Below are 20,693 nucleotides of genomic sequence, written 5' to 3'. Positions count from 1 at the left end.
TCCAGGAAAAAAGAAGAAGAGGAAGATCTGTAGTAAAGGAAGAAGAATGAAGTAGAAGGTAAAAATGAGAGGAGCAGGTCAACGGCTAACTTGTTCCGAGTTGACTCAGTTGACCTCTGAGTCTAGCCAATCCAGGCCAATGCTGAGACCATTTCCATCTCACCAGTAAAGTTTTGCTCGCATCTTCTTACCATCAATATTTGGCTTTGTCAAGTTTCATAGGAAACTCGTTTTCGGGCCTACCCTTGTGCTATCAGCTTGCATCGAGTTGCTGACAAGCTGACTCAGTAAGTTTTCATTGAGTCCAGATTTGTTTTTGAGGTATGATTTTAGCTCTTTCTGTCTAGCATCTCATCAGCTAGTTCATCAGGTTCGAGTCTTCGTGCAATGGGAGCAATCAGACTCAAGTTAGAGTCGAATCTAACTTGGGAGGTGAATCAACTTCTCTTTTCCAAATTATTTATGTGATAATTGAATTATTAGTATAATTCGTATTGGTGTTATTAGTTATTGTTATCAGATTATTATAATTGTCATTTATTTTTTAATTTTATATATCATTAGTCAACATTATAATAATCATTATTATTATTACTTTACTTCATTATCAATTGATATTATATTTATTATATGAATATTGCTTATAATGTGTATATTTTTAGAATAATTCACATATTTCAATTATAATTATGATGATTAATATTAATATAATAATAATTATTATTATTATTATTAAATCTTATCATGTATTTTGGGTGATTTTAGAATAATGTAATGTTTAAATTTAGATGTTTAATATTTATAATATATGTTGCTAATTTTTACATATCAAGTCAGGATGGCCGAGTGGTCTAAGGCGCCAGACTCAAGTTCTGGTCCTTGTTTGAGGGCGTGGGTTCAAATCCCACTTCTGACAATTTTTATTTTTATTTTTTCAGTTTCATTTTTATTTAGGTGAAAATTTACCTCTCTTTCAAATAATCTATACTTGTAATTATTGTGCTTCTATCATTGTTTCTCCATTAATAAAAAAAGCCCTAAAAGAAATTGACAATGATTACAAATTACTCATTTCCTAACAACTATATTTGATTACTGATTTAGTATTTGATTTATCTACAATAAAATCATAATGATAACATTTCTACATTTTAATGTCAAATTGTCATTAAAATAAATTAATATTATTATTTAGATTAAAAGTTTTCATAATAATATTGTGAAAAAGTGCGATGATTATAAATTCTTTTACTTTCCCTTTGATACATTTACTTTTGATCAATGATTTGGATGTTTGGTTTGATCATGGTAAAATTATAATGATGACATGTTTTCTTCACGTTAAGGGGAATTGACGAAACAAACAGGCCTTAAACACTTAATTTTATTGTATTTTTATTCATTCATAATTGCAATAGTCACAACTCTCACTAGCCCAACCCCTTTGGCATTATCGTAATGCCATGTACTTTTGAGTACTTGGGTGTTACTATGAAGACCCAACCAATTATAAATACAAATCTAGCTTACTCGAATATTCACCTTTATTCTACCTTATATATAATCATTAGGAATAATCTTCATCCGTAGATCTAGCCTCCAACCATTGATTTTTAAGATAATCCACCACGTTATTAAGGAAATCAACCCTAGATGCGATCTAAGCCTTTAGGACTGATCATCAATTAGTTTGATCCTTAAATTATGATCCTGATACGAAAATAAGTAATCTGTACCATTGAAATCCAATCTTGGTGATTGGAAGTGTGTCATTAAAGTATTGTAGGCTTTCGATAATATATATGTGTAAATCTGCTCACTACTCTTATAGACTATCCATACACCTACACTTTAAGGTTCCAAGAAAATCTTGTAGGACATATGCAATATGTTTTTAGAGACAATCCAACTATTGGATTACTATGACGATCATCGAATGTGTGAGATTTGATTATTGACACTTAAATCAATCATTGAAATCGTCCAAGACCCAATTCACCAGATCCACCGTTCATCGAGTCCCTAGCATCCTTTTCAATCATCCAACACTAGATTGTGTGAATATGACTATTAGATAGTAAAACTGACTATTTAAGTGTACTTAGACTAGTTTAGAACCCCTTCAAACAATTGATTATTAACGATAAGTAAATCTGATCGTTGGATTATTTGAGATTAATGGATAAAATCTTAAATCTACTTTTTATGGCCCATTTAGGAACTAAAATCATATGATGATCAAGTGCTAAAGTATAATTAGATTAACTTAAGGAATCCTAAGACCAGTAATAAATGAAATTAAGACACTCTACTTACCGGTAGAAACCAGGGTGTTACAATTATGTTAGTAATTGCCACTCTAGCATTCTCTCTTAGTCGTAATTCTTTACACATTATGTTGAGTTTCCCTTTAAACTTAGTGAAGATACCGGAGGTTTGTTTTTTTATGTTCATTGATATAAGTTTAACGCCACCTTACAAAACTATCTTGTATGAAATGTGATGCACTTTGATGTGTTTTGTACGTCCATAAAATATTAGATTCTTTGCCAACTAAATTATATTGTCTAATCATATTTTCAATCTGTACATGAAATATGGGTCTTGATTGACGAACCAGCCTGGTCGATTGATTGAGTGAGCTCCAAATTATACAGATTGATCTTTGGACATTTTTGGACATGTTCGGTCGATTGACCTGGACGCTCTAAAGATTGACAATATTTGAAAAATGCTTGTAAACTTTCTGGACATTTTTGAGCGTGTTTAAGCGATCGAACATGTGGAGCTTAATCAATCAAGTGTTGCTCGATAGATGTTGATTGATCTATGCTTAGATCGATGGCGCACACAATTTTGCATAAGTGCGCAATCTGTTTCCCATTCTAGGTATAATACTATATATGTGGGTGTAATTGTGGGATTATGGTATTTTAATTAGGGCTAAAACATTTCTAGGGTCTGGAGAGGAGAAAATAGAGGTTTTCTAAATTGCAAATGCATTTATCTCTTGTATTTTTTGTTCTTATAGTGATTGTTGTCACTTTGTGCCATTTATTTTTTCCGCAAGGATTTTTCCATGTAAAATTCGTATCCTTTGTGCATACGTTGTTGCATTTATCTTTTGATTGTTTGATTCGAATTTGGAGTTTGCTTTCATAGATTCCTAACAAATTATGCTCTCATTATCATATTATATAACCCATTAGAGTAATTGCTCGGCTATCTGATGCTGCTAATCGATCACATAAACTATAAATACTCCAATTCAACTATGGTTTTTGCCTTCTCTGATTGAGTCATCAATAAAGATAACTTTGGTTGTCTCATGGTACAACAAGAAACCTCTATTCAAGACTGCATGCATAGCCAATAGTCTTCATATGAATAGGGGTGTTAATGGGCTAGGTTAGGTCTAGTCCAAGCTCTAAGTTAAATCTGTATTGTTTAAGGCCTGATCCTTGTTGGGGAACTGCGAAAGCACACAGAGATGAATTAAGTAAAGTACTATCAATCACACAACCAAGTCCAAACACAAATAATCTGAATTTTACGTGGAAAAATCCTTTCGGGAAAAACCCACCGCATAAAAAGACGAGTAATGCACTATGAAAGCAAAAATACAAGAGATAGAGTGTTACCAATTCGAACAAGCTTCGAATCCACTTCATAAGCCCAAGCTATACCCTTGAAACCCTTAAGAACGAATTAGAAAGCTTTAGAACTCTTATACTCCTTCCCAAATCATATATATATATATATATATATATATATATATATATATATATATATATATATATATATATGAGAAAGAAAAGGTACTATGCGCTCGAGCTGATGGGACCGTCCCATGAGGTCGGGCTGTGTGGGCCCCACCGTGATGCGTTCCGAACATCTACCCCATCAGTCAGATGCACCATTCCATCGTGGGCCTAGGTCTCAAAAATCAAGTCAATCCGTGACTTGTGTGGGCCACACCACATATAGAAGTGGGGAGGGGCCGTGCACCATTAAAACATTCATAATCATTTTTTGGGCCCACTGAGATGTGGTTTGCAAATCCAGGCCATCCATTATGTTTATCCCACTTGGATGAGGGTTCAAACCAAGTTTTAGTAGCATTCAAAACTCAGGTGGGCCCCACCAAGTGCTTTTATATGTTTTTGGCGTGTCTTCACATGATTTTAGATGGTATGGCCCACCTGAGTACCGTATACGGCTGATTTTTGGGATATCCCATAATTTAGAGGGGACCCATCAAATGCATGGTGTTGATGGTCGACACGCATCACAGTGGGGCCCACACTGTTCGACCTCACGGGAGCAATAATCTTTCTATCAGCATCCACATTCTAAATATATATATATATATATATATATATATATATATATATATATATATATATATATATATATAATATCACAATCGGAATAGGAAACAAATCCCACACTTATGCAATTCTGCGTGCGCACTCGATGTCACCTTTGATGGGACTTTGATGACATTGACGATTTGTCGATGGCATCGAACACCTTTGATGACATCGAGTGGTCTGTCAATGGTATCGATAGACTTTGTTGCTTACAAATTTAAGACATGAACAATAATCTCCACCATATCTTCAATCTTCATTTTTCATAGCTTGTTATCCTCATCTCTAATTCCACCTTGCATCATAGCTCCTCCATCGCTTTTTGCGCACACTCCGTCTTCCATTTACACCTTTGTTAAGCCCAGAGAAGTTACATAGAACTTGATATTCTCTGTGGGAATCACTTTGTATGAATGTCAACTGAATTCATGCTCGTGTGAATTTTTTCTAGAGTCACGCCTCCTTCCTCAAGTACTTTCATGTCTTGCTTGTTCATGTGGCCCAAGCGTACATGCCACATATGTGCTGATGTGGAATCCACTACAGACGCTGCAACTCCACCCGATGAAGTGCTCTTGATCAACCAATAAAAGTTTTCATTCCTCTATGCCTTCATGATTATGAGTGCCTCATTTGAAGGATACGATCAAATCCAATAAATATGCACACAAGTGTCTCGAGTGCTCTTAGAGATATTAAACTCTTCCTCATATTAGGAATGTTTCTCACTTCGGTCAAGATACGCTCCAGCCATCAAACATCTTGATTCGCAACGATCCAATACCAAACACTTTATAGGCATATCATTGTACATAAATACCTGACCACCATTGGACTTATTATAATTGGTGAACCAACTCCAATGAGAGGTCATATGGTACAAAGCTCCCGTATCCAAAATTCATTCTTCGTCGAAGTACTTAGATTTTGATGCGACCAGTATGTCACTACCATTTGCTTCCTCACTAGATTCCTCAATGTTGGCTTCCCTGGAAGAGCATCTGAATTCTCCTTTATTAATTTAATATTACAATCATTATTCATGTGCCTGGTCATCCCACAATTCCAACACTTCAACCTACCTTTGTCCTTACCCTTAGATTTGGACCTCGATCGTAAAGATCAACTATCCTGCTCAGAATTTCTCCCCTCGTAACCAGTGCATCTGTTAAAGCACCTATGTCACCATTTTTCTTTCTCATCGCCTTTAATTGAAGGGTTGAGACAATAGTCTCAATGTTAATGGTCATTCTACTGGTGCACAATGAGTCCTCGAATGGCTCATACTAAGTCGGGAGAGAATTTAATAGAATATATGCCTGATCCCCATCTTTCATCGTTTCCTCCACATCCAATAATTTGTAAATCAACCTATTAACGTTACTAACGTGGGCCTCAACATCAGTCCCCTCAGTTCTCTTCAGATTGAACAATTGAAGGTTCAAGTACAAATGATTCTCAAGAGATTTCTTCGCATAAATGTTATCTAATTTTACTAATGTACTCACTAAAGTTTTCTCTCATGACATTATAGAGGACCTCATTCGTTGAGCATAATTGGATAGATGTTTTATCTTTCTTATCCATCTTGTTCCATTTATCTTTAATCATAGATTCCGATCGCTTTTCAAAGAGGACATCAACCAATTCTTGTTGAACTAGGACACCAGTCATCTTAACTTTCCATAGTTAAAAATTATTTTTACCAGAATATTTTTCTACATCGAACTTCAAGTTAGATGCCATTGATATATTGCTTTCAGATTCAATCTGTTTCTCAATGTTATCTCTAATACCACTTGTTTGAGAATTATGGAAGCACACAAAGATGAATCAAGTAAAATACTACCAATCACACAACGAAGTTCAAATACAAAAAATCTGAAATTTACATGAAAAAACCCTTTTAGAAAAAAAAAAAAAAAAACCCAACTAGTAATGCATTATGAAAGTATAAATATAAGAGATAGTGTTACTAATTCGAACAAACCTCAAATCCATTTCATAAGCCTAAGTTGTGCCCTTGAAACCCTTAAGAACGAATTTGAAAGCCCTAGAACTCTTCTAGTCCTATCCAAATCCCAATTACACCCGATATATATATATATATATATATATATATATATATATATATATATATATATATATATATATATATATATATATATATATATATATGCAGTATCACAATTGGAATAGGAAACAAATTCCGCACTTATGCAATTGTGCGCGTGCTCAATGACATCTTTGATGGGATTTCGATGGCATCGAACACCTTCGATGACATCGACTAACAAAACCAAAATGTTCCAGCAACTAACATGGATTTTTTCTATAGCATTGAGTACATTTCGATGGCATCAAACTCTGGTCAATGGCATCGAGTGATCCGTTGATGGCATTGACAAACCCTGTTGCTTATAGATTCAAAGCATTAACAATAATCTTAGCCTGGGCCTATGACTAGCTAAAATAGTCTAGCTTGAGCTCGACTTAAAATATTTATGTTGGGCTCACTTTGAGCACACTCTCAGCCTGAGCTTGAGGATTTCTTAAGGGGATCACATGCTAAAAAAAAGAAAAAACAAATGTGGGCTACGCAACAAAGTAGTCAGGCCGACTCAAGTAAGGCTGGTAGGTCTTTTTTAGTTAGACTCAATAAAAATCAATTTAGTCTTTCAATACCTATTTTCCTAGCAGAAGATGAGATGGGGTTTGTAAAAAGTGCATTCAAACATATAATGTTAAATGGAATTTAACTTAGAACACCGGTTAGATATCAAGTGCCCCTTTTGAAGGTGCTTACAAAAGGGACCGGATTAGGTGTGGCCATGACCGTGGGCCTAAATGTATTCTATATCCATGTTGTCTATCTATTTTTTTATAGATCATTTTAAGGCAGAGTCCAAAATGAGGCAGATCCAAATCTCAGCTGGACCATATTTTAGGAAACAGTAAGGATTGAATGTCCCACCATTAAAATCTTCCAAAGGCCTACTATAATGTTTCCGTAATGTTTATTTACAATCCAAAACTTGTATGGCCTAGTATAAGTTGTTAATGGAAGATCAGCACTATTTCCTTTGATAAGGTCCACTTCAGATTTTGATATACTCCATTTTTTGTCTCATCCCTTAAAAAGGATCAGGCAAAACGGATGGATAGCATGGATATAGAATACATACATCAAAGTGGGCCCCACAGTAAAGGCTGCACCCCTTACGAACGGACCATCTATGCCAATAGGCCCCACCAGACTAGTTAAAAATACAGGCCTATCAGCTTGGCTTCCATAGTAGCTTTCCTGCACTCTTGTTAGAATCAGTGAGCACTGCTTCGCCCCAATTTTCCGAGTGTTATGGCCTTGCCTTAGCATATATCTCTTTTTTGAGCTGTGCAATGATGAGTAGTTCTAGTTTGGGAAGTGAATTCCGTCCCAACCCCGCTCGTCCTACAAGAGCTCCTGTGGGGCCCACCGTGATATATCTGTATATCCACGCTGTCCACCAATTTTTCTCGGATCATTTTAAGGTATGAGCACAAAAAATGAAGCAGGTCCAACGCTCAAGTGGACCACATGGTGTGGTATATTTGAGCATTGGATCTGCTTTATTTTTGGACTTATATCTTAAAATGATCTGAGAAAATGGATGGACAGCGCAGATAAACAGATACATCATGGTGGGCTCCACAAGAGCTCTGGTCCGGGTTCGGACGCAACCCGCTTCCTAGTCTAGGATACCTAAATAGCACTCAACTGTGTGAAATGCAGGTCATCCATCAGGTGGGCCATAGTCATCAAGTTTTTAGCTGTCCACTTTTCATATGAGCTTGGCCCATCTGAAAACCAGATCAGTATGATATATGGACCATGTACATACAAGGCAGGGCATAGAAAATGAAGAGCTCAGATCTTGCACAATTGCAATATTGATAATGTCTAGGGGCAGTTTGTGACTAGCCATTACATTTCTCTTATCCAGTGGATGACCCATTCACAAAAAATAAAAAATATATAAAAAAAAGTTAAAAAAATCCTCCTGATTGGCAGAATCCTATTCCTATAGTTGGGATGAACACATGACTGTTAAGAGAAAAAAGCAAACGGTTCACAGTCAACCATGAAAAAGGGCTAAATGTTTTACAGCTAGGATCTTTCATCTGGGTATTTTCGGTGCATTCGGCTCGGGGGCCCATTATATCAACGGTTGGAATAACTGAACTAAGTGTCCCTTGTAGAAACTGCAAACCCAAATAGTGTTTTACAAAGTTGTGGCACGCCTCCTGTCTTCATTCCCCTACTACCAACATTATTTGCAGATTCCTTTGATGAATTTCATCTGATCATGTGTCCATGCAAAACAACGCAGCCAATGATTTTTGTGAAAGAAATCAGACAATGCAAGCATTTTGCATTTGGATTTTCGAGATGCCAGTGGAATTCCTGTAATTTCAGCATCTCAAAGCAATTGACATTAAAAATTCTGCTATCATATAGTTTTTATCTATAAATTAGACTGATTGGAGAATGAAGTCTTCACAGGCATTCAAGCTGGTTTTCAATTTTGTTTTAATAGCATGAAAAAAAATAAATCATAATCATTACTAATAATGCACAAGTTGGGCGACAGGGCCCACAACCCACGTGGATCCAGCAGCTGTTGATTCTCCATATCCTCAGTCCTATGTGATGGCGACATCAGTTTCAGGAAGGCATTATCTGTTCTTCATGGTTCTGAGCTGGGTTATCTTTGATGATATGATGTACATGGAAATGGCTTTCACCCGCTCAGATAGTACAAAAGAATCGATTCTCATTGACTATAATTGGCATATACAAAAGAATCTGAAAGGGAAGGTGAAGATGTTGATGTTGCCTGCATGACGGAGTTGGAGATAATGCGTGGGAATGGAATTTTGGGAACTTCTTTCTATCCATCTTTTGAGAGTCACCTGAACAAAGTTCCATAAAGTCAGAAAAGGATGAGAATTCAGATCAATGTGGATGCAAAAGAATGGAAGCACTAGAGATGATCATGATCTACATGCATCGGATTGACAGGGCCTTAGACAGGATGGATTAGTGAATCAGGATTCATAGTAAGTGGATTACAAATAGACAGTTTTAGGGAGAAAAAAAACAAATAAATACAGCAACAATCCGCAATCAATTGAAAATAAGCCAAAGATTGAAGCATTGGAATCTTCCAACCTGGGAGATTGTTGGGGCACCTTTCTGGGCCCATTAGATCAATGGCCTGGAGTATCTGGACCTTGATCAATGGGCCCCACATGAACAGAAATGGGAGCCTCTGCAAACTGTACAATTTGTGAGGCTCAGTACCCAATAATTCCTCTTTGTAAACATATGCTCCAGACATTTTCAAGAACAATGGTTGTCAACTATCAACTCATCACCCCAAACATTGCTGTTTTCAGCTGCTTAAAATATAAAGGTATCGGGGAGTTGTGCACGACAGCAGTGGAGTTTGCTGGCTGATTCTCAGGGCCTCTAGAGATCAGAGACTCCAATTTTGCTGAAGTGGTAGCTCTAGGCCATCAAAAGAGGTTGATAACAGTGGAAGGAGACTCCTATGTAATCAGATGGGCCAGATCCCTTGAAGCAGCAGCGTATATAGGCAAGGGTCATGTGCACTTTCTTTTTCTCTTATCCCTAGAGAAGCAAACACGGGCAGACTGTCTCGCGAAAATGGGTGCTTCAATGGTTAGCTTATCTAATCAGATGTGCACCACCATGGATGGGGTGATGCCCCAGAAACTTTTCCAATTGGAAGATCCAAGCCTTCCATCCAATCTTTGGCCCTCCTTTCTTTTTTACCCCTTTTCCAGACCATTGTTGTGCTGTTTTCTAAATAACCTAGTTTGTCGGCGATTGTTCAATGATAAATTAGGATTTGCCAATCTACAATATCTTCTGGGCATCCTGCATCCATGACTAGGACCATCAGGCCAAGGTTTGGATCACCAAACCATGTGTCCCACTCATATGGACTAGCTGCACAAGATGCCACATATCTTGGATCACCCATATTTTCTTTGATTATTTGTGGGAAGGTGGGATTTTTGTGTGTGTGTGTGTGTGTGTTTGGGGGGAGGGGGAGTTCTCAGTCAATTCAAAAGTTTGTTCCTTTTCCTTTGTTTTTGTTCCTTTTATTTTTTATTTATTATTTTTTATTATTATTTTTTAAATGGATAAGAGTTTGAAGTAATTGTGTTGGCATTGTTTTCTGAAGTATGGAAATTCATTGGCCTTCTAGGAGTGATTTTTCTAGCAGTTAGGGCCTTTTAGGACATAAAATTGTGAGATCTTGAAATGGTTAAAACCTTGGATCTATGACTTCCTAGAAGTCCCTGTCCTCAGAATAGCCCATCTGGTTGATAGAATAGAATTCCTGGAATCCCCTTGTAAACTGGAATTTCACTGCTTGGTAAATGGTTTTGAGAGTGTTGATTTGGTGGCAGAGCATGAAGAGTCAGTGATACAGATGGTAGTCATGCTAGAGGAAGAAGTGATAAACTTAGCATCCATGCTGGTGTAAGGGCATTGGTAGGCCAGAATGAGGTGGTGTTCTGGATAAAGCAATTCCCATGCCAAGAGTCGGTGGTAACAGTGCCACGCAACTAGGAGTAATGTCGTGGTGCAATTGAGGTGGAGGAAATGAAGAATGGTGTAATCTGAAGTAGATGGGATGGTGGAGAAAATTGGAGATGGGCCAGGAGGAAAAGGATGATTGTGGTGGGTTTGGAGGAGACGGTGGTGGGGATGGAGGTTAGGTGGTGGTGGTGGTGGCGGCTTTGGAAGTGGCGGCGTAGACAGCAATTTAGTGAAAGTGGAAGGGGGGATTTCGAGTTGGTGGTGGGGACAATGACAAGGAACAGATTCATTGGATGGGAAGAAGATGAGTAGGGCTGTGGGGATTGAGTTCCACAATTCTAGAATTCAGAAATAAGACATGAATGGATGGAATCTCCAAATCCCTACTTTGGGCTTTTAAAATCCACCGATTCACGAATCCCAGGCCTGTCTGAGGAAAAACTCCATAAAACTGGAATTCCAGAATTTACATTTCCTAGGATCCAAATGGGCCCTTAAAGGCTTGAAGAAAAACAAGAAATGAAATTCACTTCCAATCCAAAGAAAGACAGCATACCTCAATACCAGCTAGGAAGATTAGCTCTCCTCATCAGAACTAGAACTATCCACCCTCCTATCCCTAATCGCTGGAAAAAGTAGATGCCGGGAATCTTGAACAGGCGGCATGGTCGGGGCTTCCTTGTTTCTTGGTGTTTTGGGTGACTTCATTGACGATTCTTTGACATCTTTGCATGCCTTATCTAACATGCCAAGAAAATCTCGCACGATCACAAATAGACGCAAGCCCTCATCCTTCCCCGCTTTCCCATGAAAATAAACTGTAGTGCTATTCACCAAAGATCGTATTCTCTTCTCTTCCTCAAGCAGCCATGTAATGTCAATCTCTGCATGCTCTGCGAAAGATTTAAGAGTCTGGTGGAACCCATTTTCCTCTGTGATGCTTCTCGTCACTGAATTTAGGAACTCTTTTGTCTTTCCCAGTGAGTGGCGGAGATGCGCCACTGTGCCTGCTAAAGCATCAACATCCAAGGCGGCCGCCTTCTTGACGTTCTTAAGCTCACTACCTAAACCTGCAACCACTTGAAGGCCAAGGCTACGGTAGTGGTCACCCGTTTCATGGGGAGAATTGTTGCCTGCACTATCTGATTTCATGCCAGAGATGCTCCCACTCTCTTTGGCGGCACGGGAGGCCCGTACGCCTTCAGAACGGATTATCTCTTGAACGACAAAGTGCAAAAGTGTGGTCTTGCCATCAGCTCCTTTGACGTCAGCCAATTTCAGGAGTGTGTCGAGCTTGAATGCCTGTGCACCCCCACGGAATGTACCATCGTTCATGCGGTTGCCAGTTTTGAGAACAGCTTCTAAGAGTTTCAGGAACAGCCGACTGCTTCTGAGTTCCTTGCAAGCTACCTATCATATAAAATGGCAAAGAGATGGAATAATTGGTTAATTGTACATAGAAGAAAATGTTGCGTATTGGCAATGAAATGCAAAAGGGCACAAGCACTGCCGGCAGGCACAAAAACATGAGAACACCTACACATGCATGGCTTTATCTGAACTAATAATTGATGGAAGATTTTAGGCTGCTTTGGATGCAAAAAGAGAGTTGTACTGAGGACATTCACTTTTTAATCAAGAGGAAATTGCAAAAACTAATGATGTTCCGTCGTGGTTTTAAGTCCCAGACACTCGGACCGATTTGTTCAGCCCCAAGCCAAATCACAACCCATGCCACTTGGGGGCTGAATCAGTCCGACTCGGCCTAGTCAGAGGTGACTCAGGGGCTGGGGAGCCAACTCGTGGTATCGAACCAGATCAGTTGCCACCAAATCCGAGTTGACTCATCTGGATCGTAGCCAACTCGGACCAGTCTCATATCCATGTGTTCCCTAGCATATGTGATGAGGAAGAAATTTGGAGCCTAGATACTCTGCATGGATGTTAATAAAATACAATTATGCTATTTCCACTCTATTGGACAATATTTGCAATTCAGTTTGATAGTGCGTCCAAAACACCCTAGCTATTACTTTTTAGTTAATTTCATTCACTTCCAAGCACCCATTATGACCAAGGCATTGTTCTCTCCTTTATTTTTCATGGGAAAGCCGCTTGTGCACAAACTGACAAATTACTTCTTGTTTCTGAATTATTTTCCTGAGGTGTTATAGGGTCCTGAGCCTCAAGAAATATACAAGTAGCTAATGCTTTTGATTGCATACGTGTGGATCCCATGGCTCAGAGATCCAGAATGTTGATCTGATAGAGTACCCCCACTATCGATAGATCCCCAAAAACCTCCCAAATTGGAAGATCCTGACCCTTCATTCAGTGGACTGCAAATAGATAGTTCAGAAAAAAAAATGCAGCAGAGGTCCACATTTAATGTGAAAATGCCAAAAAAATTGAAGGGTTAAGTTCTCCAATCTAGGAGACTTTTGGGTTGCCCCCAAACATGGTGAGGCCCATCAGGAAAGTGGTCAGTATAATCATGGCTCTTGTTTCGAGAAGATCAACCTTCTTACCCAAGCACCCAGTCAACCTCAATTTCTGAAAGGCCAGCTAATTAAGAATTTCTATTTCAAAGTAAAGCAGAAAATTTTAGTGTATAAACAATAATTTGCGAATCTGAGAATGACGTAAAGAGACGTAACAAGTCTGATGAGAAATCAAATAAAACATCTAATTGACAGATCCAAGGACTTGCCTCTAAAGTTGCAAAAGACTCTTTAATGCCTGAGGCTTCCTCTTGAAGAGAACCCATGAAAAGCAATGCATCTATCCGTTTAAAAGCAAAAGGAATATCCACCAACGCCTTTAGGAACCGTTCTGCAGGGCCAAGTAGGGAAAGCTCGCCATTATATTGCCTTAGTTTTGCTTCTTCTTCTGCCGTTGGTGCCATCTTCAAAAATGTTTGGAGGATTTCTGTAGGAAGTTCATTTCCTGATCAAACAAAAGATTATTAGACATAGGGTTGATAATTAAAGAATACGAACATGATAATTTCACATGCTGTGCAATAGAAAGGTGTGCACACAAAATGCATTGGCTCATATAGGAAATGGGAGACACAAATAACAGTATGGCGGCTATGTGACTAATCAAAGAGAGCATGGGGGCCTTTTCTCACATCAGCATTTGAGATTAGCAGACCTCAAATTAAAAATAAATAAATAATAAAATAATAAAATAAAAATAAAAATTATGACCAAGTTCTTCAAAAACAGATAGCAAGGAATTACAGACAGGTTGCAACCATGTAATGGAAAAATGGAGGAACCATTGCCACGAGTAACAGAAGTATATGCCCATTAACATCTTTGAGGAAGAGCAAGCTGTGCCACAATATATTGAAGAAGATAGAAGCTGCTTCTGGAGTTACAGTAGCAGCAGATTTTGGACTATTTTTGCAAGCTTTTACATTTCGTTATAAAGTCCTGACTCCCGATGCATTACGACACGTTGTGTCCTGATGTGCCAAGTCTGTACAAATGGGCCCCATGTTATAGTTATCCACACTATTCTCTGATGGACCCATCATGGATGGTGATGCCCCAAAAATCTAAGATTGGAAGATCCTACCATCCAAATTTTGGTCTTTTCACCAGACTGTTACATTTATTTTTTAACTGCATATTTCTAGATCATTGATCTCAGTAATGATCTTCCAACCTGGGAGATTTTTGGGCATTCTTCTTGCATGGTGGGGCCTATTTGATCAACAGACTGGCTCTCTGAAGTATGTAGCATGGATCCCACTTTAACTTGATGCATTAGGACACGGTACACTCTGATGCATCAAGGCTCTATGATGCTCATGCTCTGAGACTGACGATTCTCTAGCTTTCTCATGACATGTAAAATAAAACGTGTGGCATTACATTTCTCTTATCCACATGATAATCACATAATGTCCGTCTTTGATGCAAGAAATTCTTTCCTGTAAAGAAAGAGAAAATCTCACCTTCCAGAAGTGCATCACAGACTTCTTCTACTGTCACATTCAACGCCCGCAGAAGAATTGCTAAATTCTGCGCCTTCTTGGGGTCAAGAATCTGAACAAACTGATTAGGTGGATCATTCGATGATGATTCTTTCTTCCGCTCGTTTTTGGATTTATCAGCAGAGCTATAACCAAAGAGAGTTTCAATCATCTCTTCATTGAACCTGTAAATTCAAAATCAATTGTGTTAGTGTATTCACAACCTATAGTATTTCAGTTTTCATGAGTTTAGCTTTGCTTATGCCTACACATACGTCCATGCACTGTGAAAAGTGCCAGCATGGTGCGAGTATGCGACATCGGGCGACCCAATGGTCTAGATGATCTGACCTTATAAATGGCCCACTCGTCAGGCAGGCCATGTTCGTTGAATGTAGATTGTTTGCAGTTCTTTTAAACATAAATTGTTTTGTACATGCATCATGCATGGCCCACCTAAAGAGTTGACCAGCCAGAATTTTGGGCAGGACATCTACACTGTATGGCCCAACAGATGGTCTGCTCATTTTTCTCCAAAATCTCCAGGTTTGGGCGTGGTGCATGTGTGGTGATGCCTGTGGGCTTAACAAAGCTCTCATTAGATACAACTAAAGATCATCAATGAGATAGATATAGAGACTTACTGGAAGGATCCTGATTTAATCTGATGCCAAACCATCGAGTGGTCAGGGTTTGCAAGGACTTTATCCCAGAAGAATGGTTTCAGCTTAGCTTTTGGAGCTTCGGCTTCCCCACTTGTTCCAGATTCCTGGCCAGAAGTTCTAGGATAGTTTGGCCCAAGTGGTGAAGGTTGAGTCATTCTCGAAGAAGCAGAATTTGGCACACGGGGAGGTGGAAAAGCACCCATTGGTGGCGGTGGTGGTCGAGGACCAGCCTTGATACCAGAAGGTATGGGTGGCGGAGGTGGTGGCCCCGGAGTTTTAGGCGGAGGTGGCGGCCCAGGAGTTTTGGGTGGTGGAGGTGGCGGCCCGGAAGGTTTGGGTGGTGGAGGTGGTGGCCCAGGAGGTGGAGTAGCCCTGACTGGAGGCATCATGGGTGGAGGTGGCACTGATGCAGTGGTATTGCTAGATGGAGTTGATTGTGAAGTTGAAGTTCCGGCAAATACAGAAACTGGTTCTGATGTAGTTTCAAGTGAGGAAGACTTAGAAATACCAGATTCTAGAGATATTGGGCTAACTCCCAAAGATGAGGTCCAACCATTTTGGCCTGGACTAGTTTTAAAAGGCACAGTTCCAAACTTCTGTAGATTATCTGAATTTTGTAAACCATAAGGTTTATGAGAAGAACCTGAAAGTACAAAATTAATAAAAAAATAAGCACTAAATTTCAGTAAACTAGTATACGGAAAAATAATAAAATATCATATGAGGCTCAAACAAAAGAAATGCCGACATGTTTGACCAAGAATAAAGGCAGGGCTCACCTTCAACATAACCCAAGTTGTTCATCTGGTGGGCTGTGGGGGACGGGTTATTCCTAATATCTCCCCTATCAGATGATCATAGCCATCCAATGCAAATAAACAATTACAATAAATGGTCCAGATTTAATAGGGCCCAATCAGACCATCAGGATGATTTGTTGAGGGAGATGTGGGGTATGTCCCGGACCTACCATGTGAATAACTTGAATAACTGAATGATGGGCCACTGGGTCAAGCAAAAGCTCGGTTGAACATTGTATAGTTCTTTAAAAAAGTGATCCGAAGTGTTTCCTTACCGATTGAAAAATCACTGAAACTTAGGGCAAGAAGGGGCCTCTCATCCCTTTGTCCATCTCCTGGGTTTGAGTTGTTTCTACAGCATTTATTATAGCAATAAAAGAGCAGTGCAGAGAAAAGAAATGTCCCTGCTGCAGTTACAACAACGGCGATGACAACAGTCTTTTTGCTCGTACGTTTGTGATCCATGGATGGTGGAGCAGATGCTGGACTAAATTGATTGGCACCAGTTGAAGGTGGCAAACTTGCATTGCCTGGATCTAGAGGATTCAATGACGGTGGAACCTCGACAGGGAATGGCCCTTTTGGAGCCAGAGCGGGTGCTGGGTCAGGAGATGGTACTGGACTGAAAGTGGGAGGTTCAACTGCCGGGGCAGGAGCAGGGGAAGAGACTGCTAACGATCGCTCAGCCAGATTTCGTCTTGAAGCAGGACGCCAACCAAAAAGCGACTCAAGATACTCAAAATACCAATTTCTACTCCCATCTTCCTCTACTCCAGAAACATGAAATGGAATGTTTTGCTCACGTAGGCAATTCAAAAGATTGTGCTTCATTCGGGGAGGCAGGACACTGATGAATGCCTGTAGGCTGCCTCTCCTCAATGGTCTTGCTTTTGGATTGATATCAGTATAGACTGTGGCCATTTCCTCTGAAAGGAAAATGTCCGAATATTTCGGAGCTTCCTTGATCCGCATCAAATCGGGCCTGCAATTAATCCACAACCGCAATGCCTGTAGTCATAGAATTTAATCATACTTCAGACTAACATACAGTTAACTGCATAATACAGTGAGTAAAACAGAGGTAAACCACTGAAATTCCAGGAAGCAATGATTTTTGGCTGAACAGGAATGCTGTCCCAACATGCATTTATCAAAAAATTGAGGAACTAAACTACGCTCCACCCGGATTCCAAGCATGTCTAGACCTGAACTCCGTACTGTTGGAGCCCCTTCTATCGATCCATAATGTTCATAGGTGGGCCCCACAATTAATAGGAGAAGGGAAAACTCCACCATTGAACAATCCTAGTAATCTGATAATTCGCCTATATGTGGATGGTTGAAAAGAGTATAGAGCCAATGGTGCACCTCCTAAAGAACCTGGATTACTAACCTTTGGCTAGGGTATTCAGTAATACGTTACTATTACAAAATGGACCATGCAGAATTGTCTCCACTAGACCTCTTAGAAGAATCCCGTACTCCGAAGGGGAGCTGGGACAGGAAATGGCTGTTATGGCCCAGTTTTCCCATAATGGCAAGTTACGAGCCCATAACGCATAATGGTTCCTTAGTGACCGTTACATAATGGCTGTTACGCAACTGCTTTTGAATACTTTGCCTTTGGCAGCATTACTAATCTCAACTCTTATACAAGCAGTTTGTAACCTAAACAAGCAGGTTTTCCCGTGAATAGCAAGAAAACTCTGGAAAAGATGCATGCCTATAATCCTTCATCGCATTTGAAGTGAATTTGTAATCATAAGCGACTTTAATATCAGTTTCTCACTAACACAGAATAAGTACTACTTCGAATGCTAGATGCTGAATCCTTTCAAATGATGGAAAACAAAATTGCACCCCGTTGCTGGTGGAGTTCATGTCCAATATTCTCGAGGTTAGATGCGCCAGTGGTAAGGGATGTTGATGGTGAGGTGCACATGGCTCTCGTGAGCCATGTGGAAATCGACAGCTCTAATAAAGCAGACATGCACATTGTTGCCCAACCTACAGATCTTCTCAGATCTCTGTTCTGTCAAAGCAGTGCTTGGTACACCAAAACAGACTTGCGGTTGAACCAGTAGGACAGTGCAAGCTCATTTCGGACTGCATCGAGCATTTGGGGCGGCACAGAAAATGAAATCTGAATAGTAGGTAATTGCTCTTTCATCCCTGAAACAGCATTCCCTTCATTTCAACTACCACTTGAATGAACTATATAATGTTTGGTAGGATGGTGCAAGTTAATTTTGGATGGACCGAGCATTTGGGGCGGCATGGAAAATGAAATCCGAATCATGGGTAGTTGCTCTTCCATCCCACAAACAGCATTCCATTCATTTCAACTACCACTTGAATGAACTGTATAACATTTGGGTAGAAAAGCATTCTGCCCTCACAATCAATTCCCAAAATACTCCAAAATTTATCTTGCATGCTGAAAGTAACTTGCTACACATCATTTGAGCCATAGAGACTAGCCAATTTGCAATGGGACGTTTCGTGATTTCACTCAGTTGCAGAAATGCTATTAGGTAGCTTCGAGAGACAGCTAACAGAAAGCGATCTGAACCATTGATCTGGTGGGTCACCAAGCAGATAGATTATAGCCCAATAGTTGCAGTGATCAGACAACTCCAACTATCCAGTGATCATGATTTTTGCGGGTCGAATGTGTACGCTGCTCTCATCGTTCCTTCTGCAGGTAACTGATCAGATGCATACCACAATCCAAAACCCTGGCTTTTGAGATACGGCGTATCGACATGATGGCCCACCGGATCAACAGTTCCAATCACTGCACCAATTAAGTATATCCTAATATTTACATGAAATGCCACTCTCTGCTGCTTTCTTCATATATTGAACTATTTCATGAAATTTGGGCAACCAAACACACCCTCAACAGATTAAAAACATTGGCTTCCTTTCTAAAATCAAATCAAATATGCCCCTTCCTTTAGCCTAAACAAAATCCAAATCATTCAAAACGCAATCGATCCAAATTCCAAATTTTCAGATTCGTGTCTACCCAAACACTGGAAAAAAAAACAGAAGGCAAAGGAAGAAAAAGGCCCATACCGTGTCTTCATCTATCTCAACCGAATCCAGACCCGTCGGATCGCCCTTTCCCACGCCAGGTAATCCAACGGTCCATCGCCGCCACGCCGAACCTCTCACCGGAAGAATGCAACACAAGAGAGCGAAAACAAGGACGCTGCCGAATTTAACCGCGTCCATCGCCGGAACTCGAATCAACGGTCCAGATGCTTTCTATTTCATCTCCCAGAATCAGCTGAAAAGAGCGAGCTCCTGAAATTCTTCAAGTCGGATCGGATCTGAACTGAAATTCCGTGCAAAATGCTAACTTCCTTTTTGAGGGAGAAAGACGAATAGGTGGGCCGATCAATCAAAAAAGAGGGGCTTGAAAATCTAAAGAATTGGAAATTGATTTTAGCTGGCGATTGACCAGACGCAGTTCAATATGTAGGGTTTTTCAAAGAAGCTTCCAAAGGAGGGGCTTTTTTTTATATTATTCTCGGTCAGAGATATTCTACTGGACCATTCAGCTGTTCGGTTTGTGCAGGTGGGGCCCACTATTCAGTGATCCAGACCGTTGATATTGTGGGCCTTACATAAAATTTTTTTAAAATGGAAATATTTTTAGATCTTTCAGCAACAGTTCCTAAAGTAATGAAAGGCCTGATATTCTATGGCTAGGATCTTCCGATCACGTTGTTTTTCGTGCATAGGTCATCTACCGTTAGTTGCATCGTATCAACGTCCTGGATCACTCAAAAGTGGGCCGTACTTGCACTAAATCCCGTACGCCCCACCATTGTATAATACATCTCTTTTTTCAGAGAACGGACGCGAGACGTGTGGGCAGGTTTTCTTGACCTTTCTTTCAACTTCATTTCAATTTTTCAAATAACAAAAAACGGATTTACATCGGGATCCGGGGTCTCGAGATTCTGCTTTTTGGGGGTTGTTCCTTTATCATGGAAACGGATTGGCTACTCCCCCTGACACCAGCCCCGTGGCTGGTGGTCGGTGCTCTGTGGCCCCACCATGGATGTATGTTTTCATCCTTGCCGTTCATCTATTTTTAAAGTTCATTTTATTGCTTAATCCCAAAAATGAGAGGTATATAAATCTCAAGTGGACCACACCACATGAAAACAGTAGTAATTAGATATACATCATTAAAATTCTCCTAATGCCCACTATACATTTTATTTGACTTCCAATAGC

General features: G+C 39.7%; 1 protein-coding gene and 1 non-coding gene across 2 annotated transcripts; one reads left to right on the top strand and one right to left on the bottom strand.

Annotated features, from left to right (window-relative positions):
* The first annotated feature begins 832 nt into the window (after window positions 1–832).
* Window positions 833–916, top strand: TRNAL-CAA (transfer RNA leucine (anticodon CAA)). The gene has a single exon. It is a non-coding gene; the product is annotated as a tRNA-Leu (tRNA).
* Window positions 917–8,861: 7,945 nt separating this feature from the next.
* On the bottom strand, window positions 8,862–19,936 carry LOC131221629 (formin-like protein 5). Its single transcript, XM_058216919.1, has 7 exons — window positions 19,521–19,936; window positions 16,715–17,447; window positions 15,619–16,282; window positions 14,957–15,159; window positions 13,696–13,935; window positions 11,546–12,395; window positions 8,862–9,326 (listed from the first exon to the last, which is right to left on the bottom strand). The coding sequence occupies exons 1-6, from the start codon at window positions 19,677–19,679 to the stop codon at window positions 11,566–11,568; spliced, it is 2,829 nt and encodes a 942-aa protein (XP_058072902.1). The 5' UTR covers window positions 19,680–19,936; the 3' UTR covers window positions 8,862–9,326; window positions 11,546–11,565.
* Between the last annotated feature and the right edge of the window lie 757 nt (window positions 19,937–20,693).

The sequence above is a fragment of the Magnolia sinica genome, chromosome 12, assembly GCF_029962835.1.
Source record: "Magnolia sinica isolate HGM2019 chromosome 12, MsV1, whole genome shotgun sequence".
NCBI lineage: Eukaryota > Viridiplantae > Streptophyta > Magnoliopsida > Magnoliales > Magnoliaceae > Magnolia > Magnolia sinica.
This window is presented reverse-complemented; position numbering and strand designations above follow the sequence as displayed.

Excerpts from the sequence above, each read along its gene's own strand:
- LOC131221629 (XM_058216919.1), bottom strand. The coding sequence starts at position 19,679 with ATGGACGCGGTTAAATTCGGCAGCGTCCTTGTTTTCGCTCTCTTGTGT. Across the intron at positions 15,160-15,618 it reads ATTAAATCAGGATCCTTCCA|GTTCAATGAAGAGATGATTG; the intron begins GTAAGTCTCTAT and ends TTGAATTTACAG. Across the intron at positions 13,936-14,956 it reads CTGTGATGCACTTCTGGAAG|GAAATGAACTTCCTACAGAA; the intron begins GTGAGATTTTCT and ends TTGTTTGATCAG.